General features: G+C 33.6%; 2 protein-coding genes across 5 annotated transcripts; one reads left to right on the top strand and one right to left on the bottom strand.

Moving 5' to 3' along the window:
• The first annotated feature begins 420 nt into the window (after positions 1 to 420).
• LOC137815303 (pentatricopeptide repeat-containing protein At4g14050, mitochondrial) lies at positions 421 to 2,571 on the top strand. The gene has a single exon (XM_068618443.1). The coding sequence runs from the start codon at positions 597 to 599 to the stop codon at positions 2,430 to 2,432; it is 1,836 nt and encodes a 611-aa protein (XP_068474544.1). The 5' UTR covers positions 421 to 596; the 3' UTR covers positions 2,433 to 2,571.
• Positions 2,572 to 2,829: 258 nt separating this feature from the next.
• On the bottom strand, positions 2,830 to 14,097 carry LOC137815302 (probable acyl-activating enzyme 16, chloroplastic). Of its 4 annotated transcripts, none has more exons than XR_011081728.1 (18): positions 13,728 to 14,067; positions 13,069 to 13,260; positions 11,740 to 11,854; positions 11,015 to 11,102; positions 10,378 to 10,589; positions 9,733 to 9,851; positions 8,879 to 9,028; positions 8,718 to 8,785; positions 8,279 to 8,384; positions 7,408 to 7,566; positions 6,422 to 6,475; positions 6,260 to 6,340; positions 5,630 to 5,767; positions 4,988 to 5,147; positions 4,563 to 4,695; positions 4,294 to 4,439; positions 3,167 to 3,224; positions 2,830 to 3,082 (listed from the first exon to the last, which is right to left on the bottom strand). XR_011081728.1 is itself a non-coding variant. In XM_068618440.1 (18 exons), the coding sequence occupies exons 1-18, from the start codon at positions 13,866 to 13,868 to the stop codon at positions 2,990 to 2,992; spliced, it is 2,160 nt and encodes a 719-aa protein (XP_068474541.1). In that variant the 5' UTR covers positions 13,869 to 14,097; the 3' UTR covers positions 2,830 to 2,989. The 4 variants fall into 4 exon arrangements, 3 of the variants coding, with proteins under 3 accessions (XP_068474541.1, XP_068474542.1, XP_068474543.1); XM_068618440.1 differs by having other exon boundaries at positions 4,563 to 4,642; positions 13,728 to 14,097; XM_068618441.1 differs by lacking the exons at positions 10,378 to 10,589; positions 11,015 to 11,102 and having other exon boundaries at positions 4,563 to 4,642; positions 13,728 to 14,062.
• Positions 14,098 to 16,927: the final 2,830 nt, after the last annotated feature.

The following is a 16,927-nucleotide window of genomic DNA, read 5'->3' as shown; positions in this document are numbered from 1 at the left end:
GAAAATAAAGTAAAAAGTGAGATACTTTAAATGAAAAGAAAGACAATGGAAAGTAAATACAAAGGAGTAGATTTAATTGACGTGAAAAAATTAAAATTAATTAAATAATATTGTGAGTTATCAAAATATTGTTGATTTAATCTAAATAATAATAATTATGAGTTAAAATTGAAAAACGATTAATTAAGAAGCTATTATTTTATAAAATTGAAAATAACATTAATTTTTTTAAAAATATATAATATATTTCAATAACTAATTGCGTCACATAAAAAATCACATCAATTGAAAGAAAAATTGATAGATATGATTAAAACACACCTGACCTTTATCACGTTATATTACCTAAACTATTTATTTTTCATGTAGTGTACTTGGTGTTTTCTTGAAATATTTTTTTTTTACTATGGCGGAGAAAGAAAAGGTTTGATGAAGTTGTGATTTATTTAATCTGCAACTAAAAAGATTATTTAACCTTCGTATTACACAGTTTGATTTTAACTAAAAGTAATGACTGGTGCAGAATTGATCTTCCACCATGAATCATTCATAAACTATTTATTGTAGGGCGACTGCAAAATTTATGAAGGTTTTGAATGTCCGTCGCTCAGTTTCTCCATTCTCAACTGTGCTCCGTGCCAAGGCAGAGCCCGTGCCTGGTCAAGAAGATTCATGCGCAAATCATAAAAGCTGGTCTCAACCATTATGAACCCATCCCCAACACACTTTTACATGCATATGGCAAATGTGGTCTGGTAGAAGACGCAATCCAACTGTTCGACGCATTGCCCCGCCGAAACCCAGTCGCATGGGCCTCCCTCCTCACCGCCTGCAACCTCGCCAACCGCCCTCACCGTGCCCTCTCCATCTCACGCTCCCTTCTCGCCGCCGGCTTCGACCCCGACCACTTCGTCTTCGCCTCCCTCGTCAAAGCTTGTTCTAACTTGGGTGCTCTTCACGTGAAACAAGGGAAACAAGTGCATGTTCGCTTCTTCCTCTCACCATTCTCCGATGATGACGTTGTCAAGTCATCTTTGGTCGACATGTACGCGAAATTCGGGTTGCCCGATTACGGGCGTGCCGTTTTCGACTCCATTTCTTCGTTGAATTCGATTTCCTGGACTGCCATGATATCTGGGTATGCGCGAAGTGGGCGAAAGTTGGAGGCTTTTCAACTGTTTCGTCAAACGCCGTATCGGAACTTGTTTGCTTGGACTGCTTTGATTTCCGGGTTGGTCCAGAGTGGGAATGGGTTTGAGGCGTTGCACATGTTTGTTGAAATGCGGCATGATGGGGTTAGTGTAACAGACCCGTTGGTTCTGTCCAGTGTGGTTGGTGCTTGTTCTAATTTAGCTCTCTGGGAGCTGGGTAAACAGATGCACTGTCTGGTTATAGCCCTTGGCTATGAGTCTTGCTTGTTTATAAGCAATGCATTTGTAGATATGTATGCCAAATGCAGTGACCTTGTTGCTGCAAAGTATATCTTCTGGGACATGTGCAGAAAGGATGTGGTTTCTTGGACTTCTATAATTGTTGGCAGTGCCCAACATGGACAGGCTGAGGAGGCTCTGGGTCTGTATGATGGCATGGTTTTGGCTGGGGTTAAGCCAAATGAGGTGACCTTTGTTGGGTTGATTCATGCATGTAGCCATGCTGGCCTAGTTAGCAAGGGCAGGGCTTTGTTCAAGTCTATGGTTGAAGATTATGGAATTAAGCCCTCTCTTCAGCACTATACTTGTTTGCTAGATCTTTTTAGTCGATCAGGGCATCTTCATGAGGCTGAGAGTCTCATTAGAACTATGCCAGTCAGCCCTGATGAACCCACTTGGGCTGCTTTGCTTAGTGCTTGCAAGCAGCATGGTAACACCCAGATGGCAGTTAGGATTGCTGATCATCTGTTAAATTTAAAACCAGAAGAATCTTCTTCTTATATATTGTTATCTAACGTATATGCCGGAGCTGGTATGTGGGAGAATGTTTCTAAAGTGAGAAAGTTAATGATGGTCATGGAAGTAAAAAAGGAACCAGGTTATAGCTGCATCGACTTGGGAAAGGAAAGCCATGTGTTTTATGCTGGAGAGACTTCTCACCCAATGAAGAATGAGATTATAGGTTTAGTTAGGGAGTTAGATGCAGAGATGAGGAAAAGGGGTTACGCTCCTGATACTAGCTCGGTTTTACATGATATGGATCAACAAGAGAAGGAAAGACAACTTTTCTGGCACAGTGAGAGGTTGGCTGTGGCTTATGGGCTTCTAAAGGCTGTTCCAGGGACTATAATACGTATAGTGAAAAATCTTCGTGTTTGTGGAGACTGTCATACTGTTCTCAAACTGATCAGCACTATAACAAATAGGGAAATTTATGTCCGAGATGCCAAAAGATATCACCATTTTAAGGATGGGAGTTGTTCTTGCCATGACTTCTGGTGATTTGAGAACTCTGATTTAAATTTCCATACTTTTAGTGTATATTTGTTTGCAAGTCTAAGCTTGCATGTATGAAGATTTTCAGGTCAAACACAAAAACAAAGGAAAGCACTGAAGTTAAAGTTTGATGCTTCCTGATTGACTATTATCGATTTTCACAGAGCTAAACAAAGCATGCTGATAATGCTTTTTAGCCCTAAGCAATAATTTTTCTCTATTACTTGTTATTTCAACGCCACTTGGCCTGTAACCTGCTACTTACGGATGTGTAAGTTGAATTTGGGAGACTTGAAAGCCATGACAGCTATTTGAGTTGGCACCCATCAGTTAAAACCATTTTAATGCATTAAATTTAAATGCAATTGAGTAGCATTATCCGTTTTTGTGTTGTGAGAATATATAATAACAAAAGAATTCTCATACTAACTTTTAATGAAAGAAACAGTATTCTACATTATGTAAGAGGTGAAAGAATTGTCACCAGACGGAAAAGGTTTTTAAGGATTTTCCTACTTCCAATATACAGTAAAACCCATACGTCGGCATTAAGAACTAAATTTTTACTTGTATAGATTCTCTATTTGGTCCCTGTATTGAGCCACAACTTTATCCCTTCGAATTTTCATGGTGGGTGTCATAAGGCCATTATCAATCTGTCATGGTAGTAAACATTAATGAGGAACGTTAATCCAGATAAGTAAATAGTATAGATATATGACTTTAAAGTTTAATCTAACCGTGAAGGGGTCATTTACGACAAGGACTGGTCCAATTTGAAATGGAGACTCTGATGTCCTGCATCACAAAGACAGGAAAGAAAGGAGAACGGGTATCAAAATAACTTAAGGGACAATAAAGACACAGGAGTTTAAGAAAGAAAACTACATTTTATTTTCAGAGAAGTGTACAAAGACATCACTGTAACCCCAACCAAGTTGGGACTTAACAATCATTTGCACCACACCACAACAAAATATCATTAAATAAATAAAACAAACAAAACAGATTGGACAGACCAAACTAAACCCACTAAATATCAGAAAATCTGTAGTTAAACTACTTAAGAAAGAAAACAACTTTGTTAAAAGTCAATTATATATTTCTTTCCCTTGCTTTTGGTTCTGAAAGAACAAAACTAAGTAAACCATTTTGACTTTTCAAGGAATCTAGTTATGGGAAGTCTAAAATCCTTGCCATCGTTGGTAAAAAAACTACAAAGAAAAAGCTGCATCAATTTTCGTACAGCAGCAAAAATTGTTGATCTGTTCCTCATCTATTTCCGCATGCCAGAGAAAAAAGGGAATTCATATTGCACATATTTGAACAATTAAAAAAGTATGTGACAGATCACAGCTAGTGTTGATGAGAACAAAGGATGGAACCACAGCAGATTTTTCTGTACCCATGAAAGTGCACCAAAATCCACTACAGTCCTTATCTCTTTACCATAGTCTTGGATGCACTTATTGACCACATCCAAGAGCCAGTTACATAATACATGCTCTTTAAAGATGATGTAGTTATAGTTGAAAAATGAAGTGTGGAAATAAACGAAAATTTAGGGATGATGAGACAAGTTTTGAAGCTTATGTCGTATAAAAGTATGACAGCATATAGATTATAAGTTTAGGGTGCAACAACCCTAACTTAGGGGGTAAAACTAGGAGAAACTCTTTGACCAAATGTCACCCATGTATCCAGGATTCGTCATTCGAAGTGGTGAAGATTCATAAACCTAAACTAAATTATAACTGTTTTATAGTTAAAAATGTCCTTGTAAACAGATAAACAATAATATGCCATTGCAATTTAAAAGCGTAAAATTTCTTTGTAATTCGTTACAACAAACGAGACACAATCTTACCATGTCCTTAATTCTTTACATATTAGGCTGGTCACGTTTTCCTGAACGACATCTGAACTGTTAGGATCTATAATTGATGACTCCCTTGCTGCCTTAAGGACTTCTTCATTGTTGGGAACAATGACAGCCCCTAAACGTCGCTTATCCTATATGTTAAAGTAGTCATCAAAGAAGCATAAATTCTTGCATTTTGTAATACCTGGAGATGTATTTCATTTCATATGTAAAGTTTTGAGCCATAAAATTTAGACAGCAAGATTTAAATTCACCTGTCCAATAACAACAATTTGATGTATGAGGCTACTCCTCATGGCAGCTTCTTCAAGCTCTCCGGGTTCAACATTTTCACCTTCTCTTGTTGAAACATGTGATTAGTATGGAAAAAACTGATGACCAACAAGCCTTTTATGCAGTGTGAAAAATCAAAGATGCAGTTAAGTAAAAAATGGAAAATAAGTCTTAAAGCCTCACATCAACTAAGAATAAGTGCACCTTGATTCTGTTCAGTTACAAATGCCAAGTTTAAGTTTACTAACAGAGTAACAGTGTCCATTAATCACATCTAATAATTGATCGAATCATAAAATTAATAGAAAGCATACATAAGTGTATAACACACATGCAAACACACGGGAAAGGAGGAAACATTTATTCATATGATCCAAAGATCAACATACATAAACTTCTGTTGTACCTGTAGAAAGCACAATAGTGTCTTTAGCACGACCATCCACAACAATTACTCCGCTGGAATTTCGACTCCGCCCAGTTGAATGATGGGGAACAATCCAACCAATATCCCCGGTATTCAGCCAGCCATCCCTGTCTAAGACCTGATTTGTAGCTGAAGGATTCTGATCCAAGAATAAGAAATGTAACTGAGTGAGATAATTTGATCCAGCATATCTCAAGTCAACAAGATCACATTCCATGCAAATGATTGTAAACTTTTAAGTAAGCAACACTTCTTGATTGCTTGACCCTTACACAAGTTACTGGTACATCACGGGAAATGTATTTCACGAAAAAATAGAATTCTTCATCTGAAGATAAGTCCTTGCTTTAATCTTTAAGTTTGGCAGACATTCAAATATTTCCAAACGAATAAATCTAAAATCCTACAACTCCAATATAAAAGGAGGTAGAAACAAGAAAGCCCGAAATGTAATAAAGATATGCATATTTTTATATATACACATGCCCAACCAATTGTTATATTTTCGTCAACATGCTCTCTCTCTCTCTCCCTCCCTCCCTCCCTCTTTCTGTCTGACAGATGTACAAACACACATGTGAACCCAAGACAACATGTTTGAATTTTGATAGAGTAGACTACCTTGTAGTATCCCTTCATCAATTGTGGACCTCGGACTTTCAAAATTCCCTTTGAACCAGGTGGGAGAACCTCATCAGTCTCAGAATCTATGACTTTGAATTCTGTATGCTTAATTGGATGCCCAACAGACCCAATAACCTTCAAAAGATTGCATTGATAACATTTTCAGATATAAGCACAACTCTTAGCAGACACAAAATACAAACTAATTAGATGAATGAAAATTGTGTAATTATTATGAATATCTGGCTCTAGATAGACTGTTGACAAAAACAAAATGTTCAGTGTGTTTGCTATTAACAGAAAGTATAATGATGGTATCTTAAGAAAAATAAATATAAAGATTAAAAATAATTACAAACAAAATAACTACAGATTAAGTAGGCATGCCAACACCTCATTTCACCCTTTTTGTTTTAACAAACCCAAAAATTGTTCTCAATTGACAAGTTTACTTTTCAAAAAAGGGGAGACATCAAGAGAAACAGTTATGTACTGAGGTACAGAGAGAGAAAGCAGTAGGAGTTCAAAAATTTAAGATATAAAATGACATGCTTAATCATTCATTATAAGTAGAGTACCAAGTTTTGGTAACAGAAGGGAAATGCAGTTGATAAATCTACTGCTTACATTACAACTAAGTTGTCGGGCAGCAATAACTGGTGAAGTTTCTGTTAAACCATATCCATTCTGCACAGTCACACCAATAGCCTGCATATTATTTTAAAAAATGTGAGAAAAATTTCAAAAAGAAAAACCCTGCCTTAATGTTACATGTTTGAAGTATCAGACCTCAAAAAATCTATCTACGTGAGAAGATAGGCTACCACCACCACTTATTCCAGCCTGCAGAGTGCCAGAGGATTTTGCTTATCATGAGTAGAAAAATGATCCATTGTTACACACCCACACCTCAAAAATAAGAAAAAAGAACACAAAAAAAAGTAAACGCTGATATTTGGATTATTTTCCAGTGAAAGGTAAATACAAAAGGATAACAAATCCTACTGCCCAGAGCTAGGCTCCTCTAGCACAACCCAAGAAGTTGCTCTCCTCCACAAAATAAAAAGACCCCCCTTAACCAACGGCAAAATAGAATACTAATAGGATCCCCATTCCCCCTCCATGGTTGATTTTCTCCCACAAAAATATTCTTCTCTCCCCTCTAATTTCTATTCCCACAAGTTATGCCACCTTAGCCATCCTATTCTTCTTTCTCACATATACTCTTCCCCATCATGGCTTGCTCCTTATGGGCTAGTGGTTCACAAAAGCCCACTTATTCTTTGGGCCTCATAATCCATTTATAAGATGGAATGGATGAAACTGTGGGGCAATCCCTAATATAGAGGTAAATGTAACTGCATTGCTTCCATTTATATGTCCTGCAAAAATTGTCCTTGGGAATATACCCTTCATTTAAAAAAGTTAATTTATAGAGTCACGAGTAGGATCATGGTGTAAAATAGTAAGAGGTAAAGAATTGACAGAAAAATTTCTATGAATAAACTTCCATAAAAATACAACAGATTTCCTCACAAAGTATTTTCAATCTAAGAATAATTATCCACACAAAATTAGATAAATTCATAAGAAATTACTCATTAAGAGCTCTTTAAACTTCTTTAACGAAGTAAGTGGTCATTTACTCCTAAACTGGATTTATTTTCCCCAAACTTTTTGCAAGAGCAATCAGTCAATATGGTACTCCACAAAAAGAGACATAGTAAAATAAACACAAAATATTTAATTACAAAGCATATTTAAGAATAAAAGACCTTTGAAATTCCAATAGCTGAATGAATTTTACTGTAGACCAGTTTCGTTGCCAGCAAATGAACTGGAAATAATATTGTGGCAATAATTCTGGCCCATAACCAATCCAACATAGAATGAAGATACGAAGGCGGCTTTTGATCCTTCATTAGACATTTACCCTACAGATATACGAAAAAATATATATTTAAAGCAATATGTTAGAGCAGAATTAGAGCTACTTCTGTTCGTAAATTTAATCAAATTTGACATGTTCTATTAATAATTGTCAAGAGTAAACCCGAGACAAGGTATGACATTGATCAGAAATAAATTTGAGAGTAACCCCCTAAATTTGTCCTTGAGAAATACAACAAATCATATTACGAAGGCCCATACATTAGTTACATTTAACAGTCCATAAGAGTGTAAAAATCCCATTCCATCTAGTCCCTTGGTAAGCACAAAGTGTAGGTCATATGGGTCCTTGTTTTACGGACCAATGAGGGATTTCATATTTTTGGGAATTAAAGTGACCACCCTAAATTTCTCAAGGATGAATTCAAGGGTTCACTCCAAAATTTGAATAAGAGTAAGATAGGATTAGACAATATAAGGGTTGGGCCTATTCCTTTGGGGTATGACCCATTTTACGAGACAAATCCAATTTGTTGAGTTGAGACACAATGGTACCTCAAATCACATCATATCAACAAAATGCCACTTAATCTACATTCTTTCTCATTATTTGGATTAGCTCATTTACAGCTCCTTTTTTTATCTTCTTTTGAGAAAAAAATTGGGTAAAATAAGTCTTTACTAAAGCATAGAAAACAGATTTCAAGGTAGAGAATGATGATTTTCGGAGACCTACAGAAAGAGTGATGACCATACCTCATAAATACGCCTGCATTCCATGTACCTCAAGCTGGCCCTTATGAATGTGAGTGCGACAAGCTTTCTGACTAGGGAGCTTGTAGATATCTGTTTCTGGATCCCACTACAGGAATCAAGAATACATACAATTTTCAAAATTGACATTAAATACTCTTACAAAGTGGGTTTAGCCCAACTCAACCCTACAAAATAGCCTTTGTAAGACGGTATCATTGAGGTATGTTAGAGATATGATTTGATTACATTAAATAGGAAAATACGATATAACTTGATTACATCAAATAGGAAAAATATTTCTCGCTATTAATTATTTTTATTAGTATATATGTATCTCTTCATTATAAATAAGAATATGGGTGTACACCACATAATTACAAGTAATCATTTCAACAAATAGAATGGACTGTCTTCATACAATTCCTTGGAAAGGATTTACCTGTATAAAGTTTCATAAACTAAAGGAACAGAAATCAAGTAATGTGGCTGATAACGTCTCAAATCATCCTATAAAGCATAAAATATAGCATATTAATACATGACACTGCATTGTCTTTTATAACAAATCATACATGAAAAGTATTATGAAAATAATAATACCTTCAACTTTCTCACAGTTGTGTATACTTGCTCAACGCCGCACGAGAAAATGAAATATTCAGAAGCTCTTTCATATGCATGCCAGGAAGGCAACATACTTAGAAATCTATCCCCAACTTCAGCAGGTACAATATCCCCTAAGTTTTTTATCTAGAAATTCATTACCAAAGATAAACAACATCGATGATCAGTTAAAAAGCAAAGAAATCTTTAACTGAAACCAATTTAAAAACCTGGAAAACTTCATAAAGCAAAGAAAATAAAGTACAGATTAACAAAAGGTGACTGTGAGCAGAAAAGGAGGCCCACATTTCCAATGTGCTCTCTCTCTCTTTGCCCGTACAAATGTTGCAATAAATATTAAGAGGGTGTTTTATCCTCTCCTAGTTATACTCTTCACTTTTCTTCAAATAAAATTTTATTATAAAATTGGAAATGCGTGAATTAAGTAACGAAGATATGGGAGAGGGATGGAGACAATATGTAGTTACTGTACAATGAATGTGAATTACCCCCAGCCTAGGCATCAACTTAAACATGAATTAAGTAACGAAGCTATGAGAGAGAGATGGAGACAATATGCAATGACTGTAGGTTGAAGCACTATTGCTGTTAATTACCCTCAGCCTACAATCAAGTCAACCAATATACAGAGGAATACTACAAAAATATTTTGCCAACCAATCTAGCTCCAGTCACTCCACCTAGAAATGGAATAATCCACAATTAATAACAATTGATTCATATACATTTTATTAGTTCATAACCTCAACATAGTTTTCTATACTTAATCAACACATCCTGTCTAAAAAACCATTGCCGCAATAAACTCTATAAAAGGTTAGCCATCAAACCTGATGCAAAAGATTCTGATGGGTTAGCATAACACCTTTTGGATTTCCAGTAGTTCCACTTGTGTATACAAGGGTAGCAATGTCATCAGATTTGATTGCTTCATACATGTAGTGCTTCCCTGCAATCACAAACAAAGTTTTAGAGAATTGGATTGCAGCTTCTTTAGATGATAAATACAAAGTTCAATATGTCCTTCTACTGCAAAATAAACAAACACATAATTTCGTATTATAAAAATAAGAACAGTCTTAAACATAACTCTATTGGGAAGGAGATATATTTTTGGCTTCTCTGTGGTCATTAATATCTCAGATGTGCATAGAGAGTTGGAAGCCTTGCTGCATTGTTTAGTTCCCTGCCCACCCCACCCCAAACTTTTCTTTTTGATATTCAATTTTTATTATATTTAGTCTTATCTGTTATGGAGAAATTCTTAGACTCTGATGGAAACCGTCCACAATCCATCAGACTCACTAGCAGTACTTTTCTATCTTTCACTTAAGTATCTCCTCCTTTTGTGTGTGTGTGTGTGTGTGTAAGAGAGAGAGAGTCTATTCTAGTACTTTCCCTGTGAACAAAAGATAACACATTGAGTGATAAATATATTTAATCGACATTTACAGAGCAATATCCAGGTGACATACTATTATCAAGAGAATCAAACAATACTCTGCGACTCTCTTGTCCCAAATGTACGACTTCCATGAAAGTATAGACAGGCACCCCCTTTTCTCCTTCACTGACTAGGCCTGATTTTTCTCCCCAAAGCAGAATAATAAATCTCATTGAAGTCTTCGAATAAAACAGTTTTGCAATCCGATTAAACATTTCAGGATTGTCCACAGCTAGTGCAACACTGAATAAGAATAGCAGCAGTTAGCTTAGCATCATTCTATTGGATAATAAGTAGAGACTAGCATTTAAAAATGTGAAAATGCACTAGCATGGTCAAGGAACGTGTAAGTATAAACATTGTTGCTTGTATTCAACAAACTCAACCTCTAGTACAACTGTGAAACACTATTACTACAATTATTGTTGTTGCTGCTGCTGTTGCATAAATGCAATTCAATTAATATTGATTAAATCTTTTAACGCTAAGGTGGAAGGCAAAACTCAAATCACAAAAGCTGGAAGGCATAGTGAAGACGCCCAGTGCATTGCTTTTTATTTACTTGTCGAATGATTGAGTATGCATTAATTTTAACACAAATTAAGGTAGATGTAGAATGAGTATACAATAATAGATACAATCTGTTTGACCGAAAGTATTAATTAAACCTTTCAGAATGGTTGTAAATTTGCAGCAGTTCTTCAATTGATGACCTCGAACCCCTTACCACATTGATTGCCCCACATGCCATCATACCTAAACTAAAATCATAACATGGATGTGATCAAGAAAAAATAACTACTATTGTAGGGGTATAGGTGCTACACAACTCAAAAGCTTGTGAATACTATAAATCTGCTACTGAGCTTAGCACCAGTCCAGATGTCAGTGTAAAAAATGATTTTGCTTCAGTAAACACAAGAAAGGTAGAATGTTCAGCTTTGGAGTAAGATGATGAAGAGAAATCTAATTACCAAAGTATTTTGCTTGGCGTTTTCTTCAAAGAATAAAATATGAACATAAAAATTTAGGTTACAGAGTTAACTGCATTGGAAGCAACATAGCAACCTCCTATTTACCAGTTACTATAGACTTAAACAGCAATCCTAGTAACACACAGTCATAAACAAAAGTAATTATTGTAAGACAAGTAATATTTAAACAAGGGCGATACTTTTTACAAAACAGAACTGCAAATATAGTTTTTGTTTACAATATATTGGCACCATCTCATATTTTGCTTATGTTATTATTGTGCTATAAAAAATCTAAAAATGTAATTTTTATTTTGTTTGTCTTGAAAAGCTTGTGCACATATAAATTGTGCAGCTAGCATGTTCCGAAACACAATACAGTGAGAACAGATAAAGAAAATAAACTCTGCTCCACACACCTTGATCTGCTACAAGCCAGCGACAAGAATTATCAGCAAAAAGTGCAAGCTTTTCATAGGGTCTTACTCCAATAACTCTCAAACCTTCAGCAAAGTCCAATATTGCATCCTCCAACTGAAATTTAGATTAGAGAGATAAAGAGAATCAGAATAGCATGCCACTAAATGACATGGCTATGGATAAATTTCTCATGTAACAAAAAAACATTAATTTTATACGTCAAGCTCATAAAAGTTTATTATTATTTGATTTGATTTTCATTCTGTCAATAAACCTTTATATTAAAATACAATTTTATTAAGAATCACATATTTAATATTATGGAGCATATGGCATCAACACGATAACATATAATTCAACAATCATTCAAAATAACCACACTCATATTCTATAAAAAGTTACTTAATGGTGTTGGAGATCCTACATCAACTAGAGATAAGGACAATTCATAGTATATAAGTAGGTGCAAACCTCACCTTACTAGCCGGTTTTGTAAGGTTGAGTTAGGTTTAAAGTTCACCCCTTAAGAATATGTAATGAATGGAAATGAGAAAAGGGTAAATGAGGAAAATGAGGTGACAGCTAGCAAGGACCACGCTACAACCAATCTGTAAGGTGCAGCTTGAGACCCAAAATAACCAACATTCGATTCAAGGACCATGTGCAGAGGGGTAAATATAATTCACATTTATAGAGAGAGAAGTCATGTATTAAATTGTACGGGCTGGACCTCCTTTCTTGGGTTCTTTCTTTTCTTCAAAAACTCTATAGATTGTTATAATAGCAAACATATGTTATTATGCTCATCTTTATCCTATGTCACGTATCCATGACCATTTGGGGTATACATATCCAGGTAGAGGTGTCTCAACATCCATAGCCTTTCATTTTTATGTAAAGAACGTCCTCTACAAAGTCGTCTACTTAGAAACAAAGCCTACAGTCACTCCCCCATACCCTAATCATACCCAATTCCAACAATGGTGTGCTGAAGAAAGAGTGTATGGGATTAAGCCACGCATTAGAACATATGCTCACAACATTACAGTTCCAGTTAGTGGAGACAATGATTAATAAAACTAACAGAAAGAGACATACAACACTAACAACACTAAGTTGGTTACATGGAGCATACCGAGCCTTTGAGTTTTGTAAAAAATTAGTTCTTCATATAAGCTACTTAGAGTTTTCCTTGGCTTTCCTCTACCTTACATATGTGCTATCCCTTCTACAATATTTTCTTCTAACTAGTGCTTTTATCGGTCTTCTCACATGTCTAGACCGTCTAGACCGAAAAGGAGATATAACATGAAAAAAAATATATACACCTCTTTGTATGTCATAGTTGAAGGAGGATCATGATACGGATCCACTAATGCTATTTTGTCACCATACTTCTCGGCAGAAGATCTCCAAATATCAGGAACAGCTTTCCACTCGTCTGAGGCCACAACATCACTACCAGATAGTAACGAACTTTCTAGAAAGGGGGAGCACCTTCTTGTCAGCGGTTTCTCTGTCTACATGCAAAATTTGGCGGTTGGAACTCAGAAGAATCAGAACAAAAACGTAATTAAAAACAACAAAAAATGACATCCAACATCCTCTAGACACAGAGAAATACGAACAGTGCGGGCATGGTTATCATATCTATACAAAGCACAAGAGCGATACTAGCTAATCATAATTCATAACCTAACATCGTTAAACAACAACCAAGCGAAACCGATTCTTCAAAAAAAAAAAAAAATATCAGGCAAACACAATTTTCACACCAAAACTTAAAAACGCCAGACGTAACAAACTTATATGCCAAATTTCATTGAGTTCGAACATTGAAGAGTTTCCCCTAAAAATTTGCCCTGACAAAAAAAAATTAAAACAAAAACAAATAACGAGCAAGAGCAAGAGCGAAGTCGGAATGAAAGATGCGAGGAGTGAAGCGAATTTGTAGAATGTCGAAGTAGCGCGAAGAAGGTAAAATTACTTTAGGTTCAAATTGGCAAAAGACAGTTGGATGAAGTTTGATTCCGGTGAAGTTGTTACGAGCGAATACGAACGGAAAGAGAATTGCAGAATAAGAGAAGGTGGAAGCATAGCTGGAGCTTATAGGAATCGGCGGCGACATGGATTTGGCAGAAGAACGGAGAAGAAGATGAAGCACGTTACTCGCCGATATATGAGAGTGAGTGCGAGAGAAGAGTTTGTTAGAAAGAGAAAGGAGAGTGGTCGCTGTTGCTGGTCAACTCAATGGCGAGTTTGACCGTTGCATTGCTTGTTTGGTGCCAACAACAAACAAAGAAAATCATTATTTATGAACTTAGGATATGCGTTTAATGGAAGTATGAATTAAATGCATTTTACTTCGAATAAACTATCACAATTAGTAATGTTTTCCTTCTTTCACCACGTGGGAAGCACTACAATATAAAAACAAATTTGGCACTTTCTTCCTGCACCCCTCAAATTTTTAAAACTCCCAACAAATTTTACATGTCTTATTAATAGCATTTTTATTTATAAAATGAAACAATCAAATTCTCCATAACTTTCTTGATAAAAAAATTGAATAGATATTATTCTGTCTTGTGGAATCTCTAGAATAATAAAATTATTTAAATAATAAACGTTCATTACTCTTTCTCCAAGTTATATTATGTTGTATATATTAGCGCTAGGAACAATTCGATTTTTTTTCAATGTTTAGGAAATTGTTTTATTTAATTTCTAATATTTAAAACCAAGTTAAACAATAAACCCATAGAACAACAATAAAACAAATTCATCATTAAAACCACTAAATTCAACCCATAGAACAAGTCTTAAATAATCACAATATAAACATGTTTCATTCAAAATTGTAGATATTTCATAAAAAAAAATGTCATTGTTATTGATTATTTAAGTTGATTAACATCTTGTTGATAAGTTATAGTATAGATAAGTTGTTTAAGGGAGATTTTAGTTGAGGTTCAAGTTAAAACATATTACTTTAATGGAAGAAAGTGTTCTGATTATATATTTAGGATTATATATTGAGATGATATGATAATAATGGAGTTCATCCAAAATTACAAACTATAACATGTTTGTTTTATATGATGAATAATAATAATAACAATAATTATTTTAGACTAAAAGTTATAGTTGATAATTAGAGTGTAGTTTTTTTAGTTAAGAGTTTGTCTAAGCATCACAATTGGATTGTGACTTTACTCACATAATCGTGAAATAATTATCGCAACCTACAACATATTAGTGAGATAATTCGCTCTCTTGTAAAACAATAATATATTCAAATAACATGATAATAGCGGAGTTCATCCAAAATTACAAATTATAATATGTTTGTTTTATACGGTCAACAATAATAGTAATAATAATAATAACCACTAGACTAAAAGTTATAGTTGATAATCAAAGTGTAATTTTTATTATTTAAGAGTGTAACCCCAAACATCACAACTTGTCTGTGACTTGATTTACCTAGGCCTACCGTAAAAGAGACATCATATCAATTTTCTTTTCTTTAAAACTGGTCTCACTAAAAAAAATGTAATGTCGCTCAAGCGAGAAAGACTGTTCAACCACTTAAACCAGATAAACTCGCTAAAATCATATGTATCAAGTAATGAAATGTTTTTGTGTTGATTTATACATATACGGTATGTGTTCATGTGTGTGGTTGATGACACATATATGTGTGTATGCAATTTCACCTTACACTTTGTGTTGTATATTGTATTTGATTCATGTGATGATATTTTATGGGTGTTATAATTTTGGTTTGTATATTATGACTTTTTTATGAATGTGTGGTAAGAAGCACCTAAATGGTATCATAATCCTAATGATCATGGTACTAAATATGAAACTTGTTATGAAAATGATATATATGATAGTTTTATGTTATTGATCACATGAGAATAAAATTGATAAGAAATAGAAATTGATTTGTGTACTACATTGTCATGAGGTGCAGAAAAACATTATAATACAAGAAGTAGTGGAAGATAAATTTCCAATACATTTATAATGGTTTAAATGTTAATATTTAATCAGTTATGCAATATTTTTTTTATAAATATAGGGTGCAACAAATTATTGTGAATTAATGAAATGTAATTACAAATTATTTTATTATTAAATAGAAAGTGAATCAAATAATTGATTAAGTATTTTATAGTATAATTATAATTTTGACTAGTATATTCACACACTTTATATATATATATATATATATATATATATTAATGGATGTAATTAGTATAGTCATAATAAATAGGATGTTAGAAAACATAAAATACGATTCTATTTAGTGACGAAAAATATTTAAGAAAATTACTTTATATAATGAAACATTTCCTTCGATTGTAAATCTTCTAAAATAAAATAATAAATTATAATCCTTGCTCTGTTTAGTACAAACAATAGTAAAAGGTGATATTATATATTAAAAAATTAACTTATTTTGAATATTAAAAGCAAATGCATAATTTAATTTTAGTTGATTAAAATAAACGCATTTTAAAAATATTAATATTTTAAAAGATGAATATGTAACTTTAAATATATAAAATTATGATGCAAATAATTTTAATATTAATATAATTTTGTAGTCTATGTAGGACCACCTTATAAAGTTATAGTGATCCCATTGAAAACTATTAACCAAAACCACACGTTACAATTTATACGTCTTTGTCTTTTTTTCATATTAAAAGCAAGCTACCTAGCTTCCTATGTTTCACGTTATGTTTAAAATTATTCTTCCACTAAATAAATTTAATTTTAAAATAATAATAATCATCATGAGGAAATCTTTAAATTAATCTTCAACACTATACGATTATTAATTTTCATTTCTGATATTTTAAAAGCTTTATTTTATTTACAATTATGAAATAGTTATCTATTTAATAATTAATATTTATATTTCATCTTGACAGAAAAAATATTTTTTTTATAGAAAAATCAAATATTAATTATGAAAATATAAAAAAGTTGTCAAATACACAGATATCATATAATCAGATAACAACAACACTGTTTTTTTTTCGTTTTTCAATTTATCAGAATGCATAATTATATTAATTAAAATAATTATGAATAATGAACTTATTTTAATTTTAATTATCTAGAATAATAATGATTACTATATGTTCATTAATTACGGTGATTGAGATT

The sequence above is a fragment of the Phaseolus vulgaris genome, chromosome 1 (assembly GCF_000499845.2).
Source record: "Phaseolus vulgaris cultivar G19833 chromosome 1, P. vulgaris v2.0, whole genome shotgun sequence".
Classification (NCBI taxonomy): Eukaryota; Viridiplantae; Streptophyta; class Magnoliopsida; order Fabales; family Fabaceae; genus Phaseolus; species Phaseolus vulgaris.
Note: the sequence above shows the minus strand (reverse complement) of the source record. Positions and strands in the feature narration are given on the sequence as shown.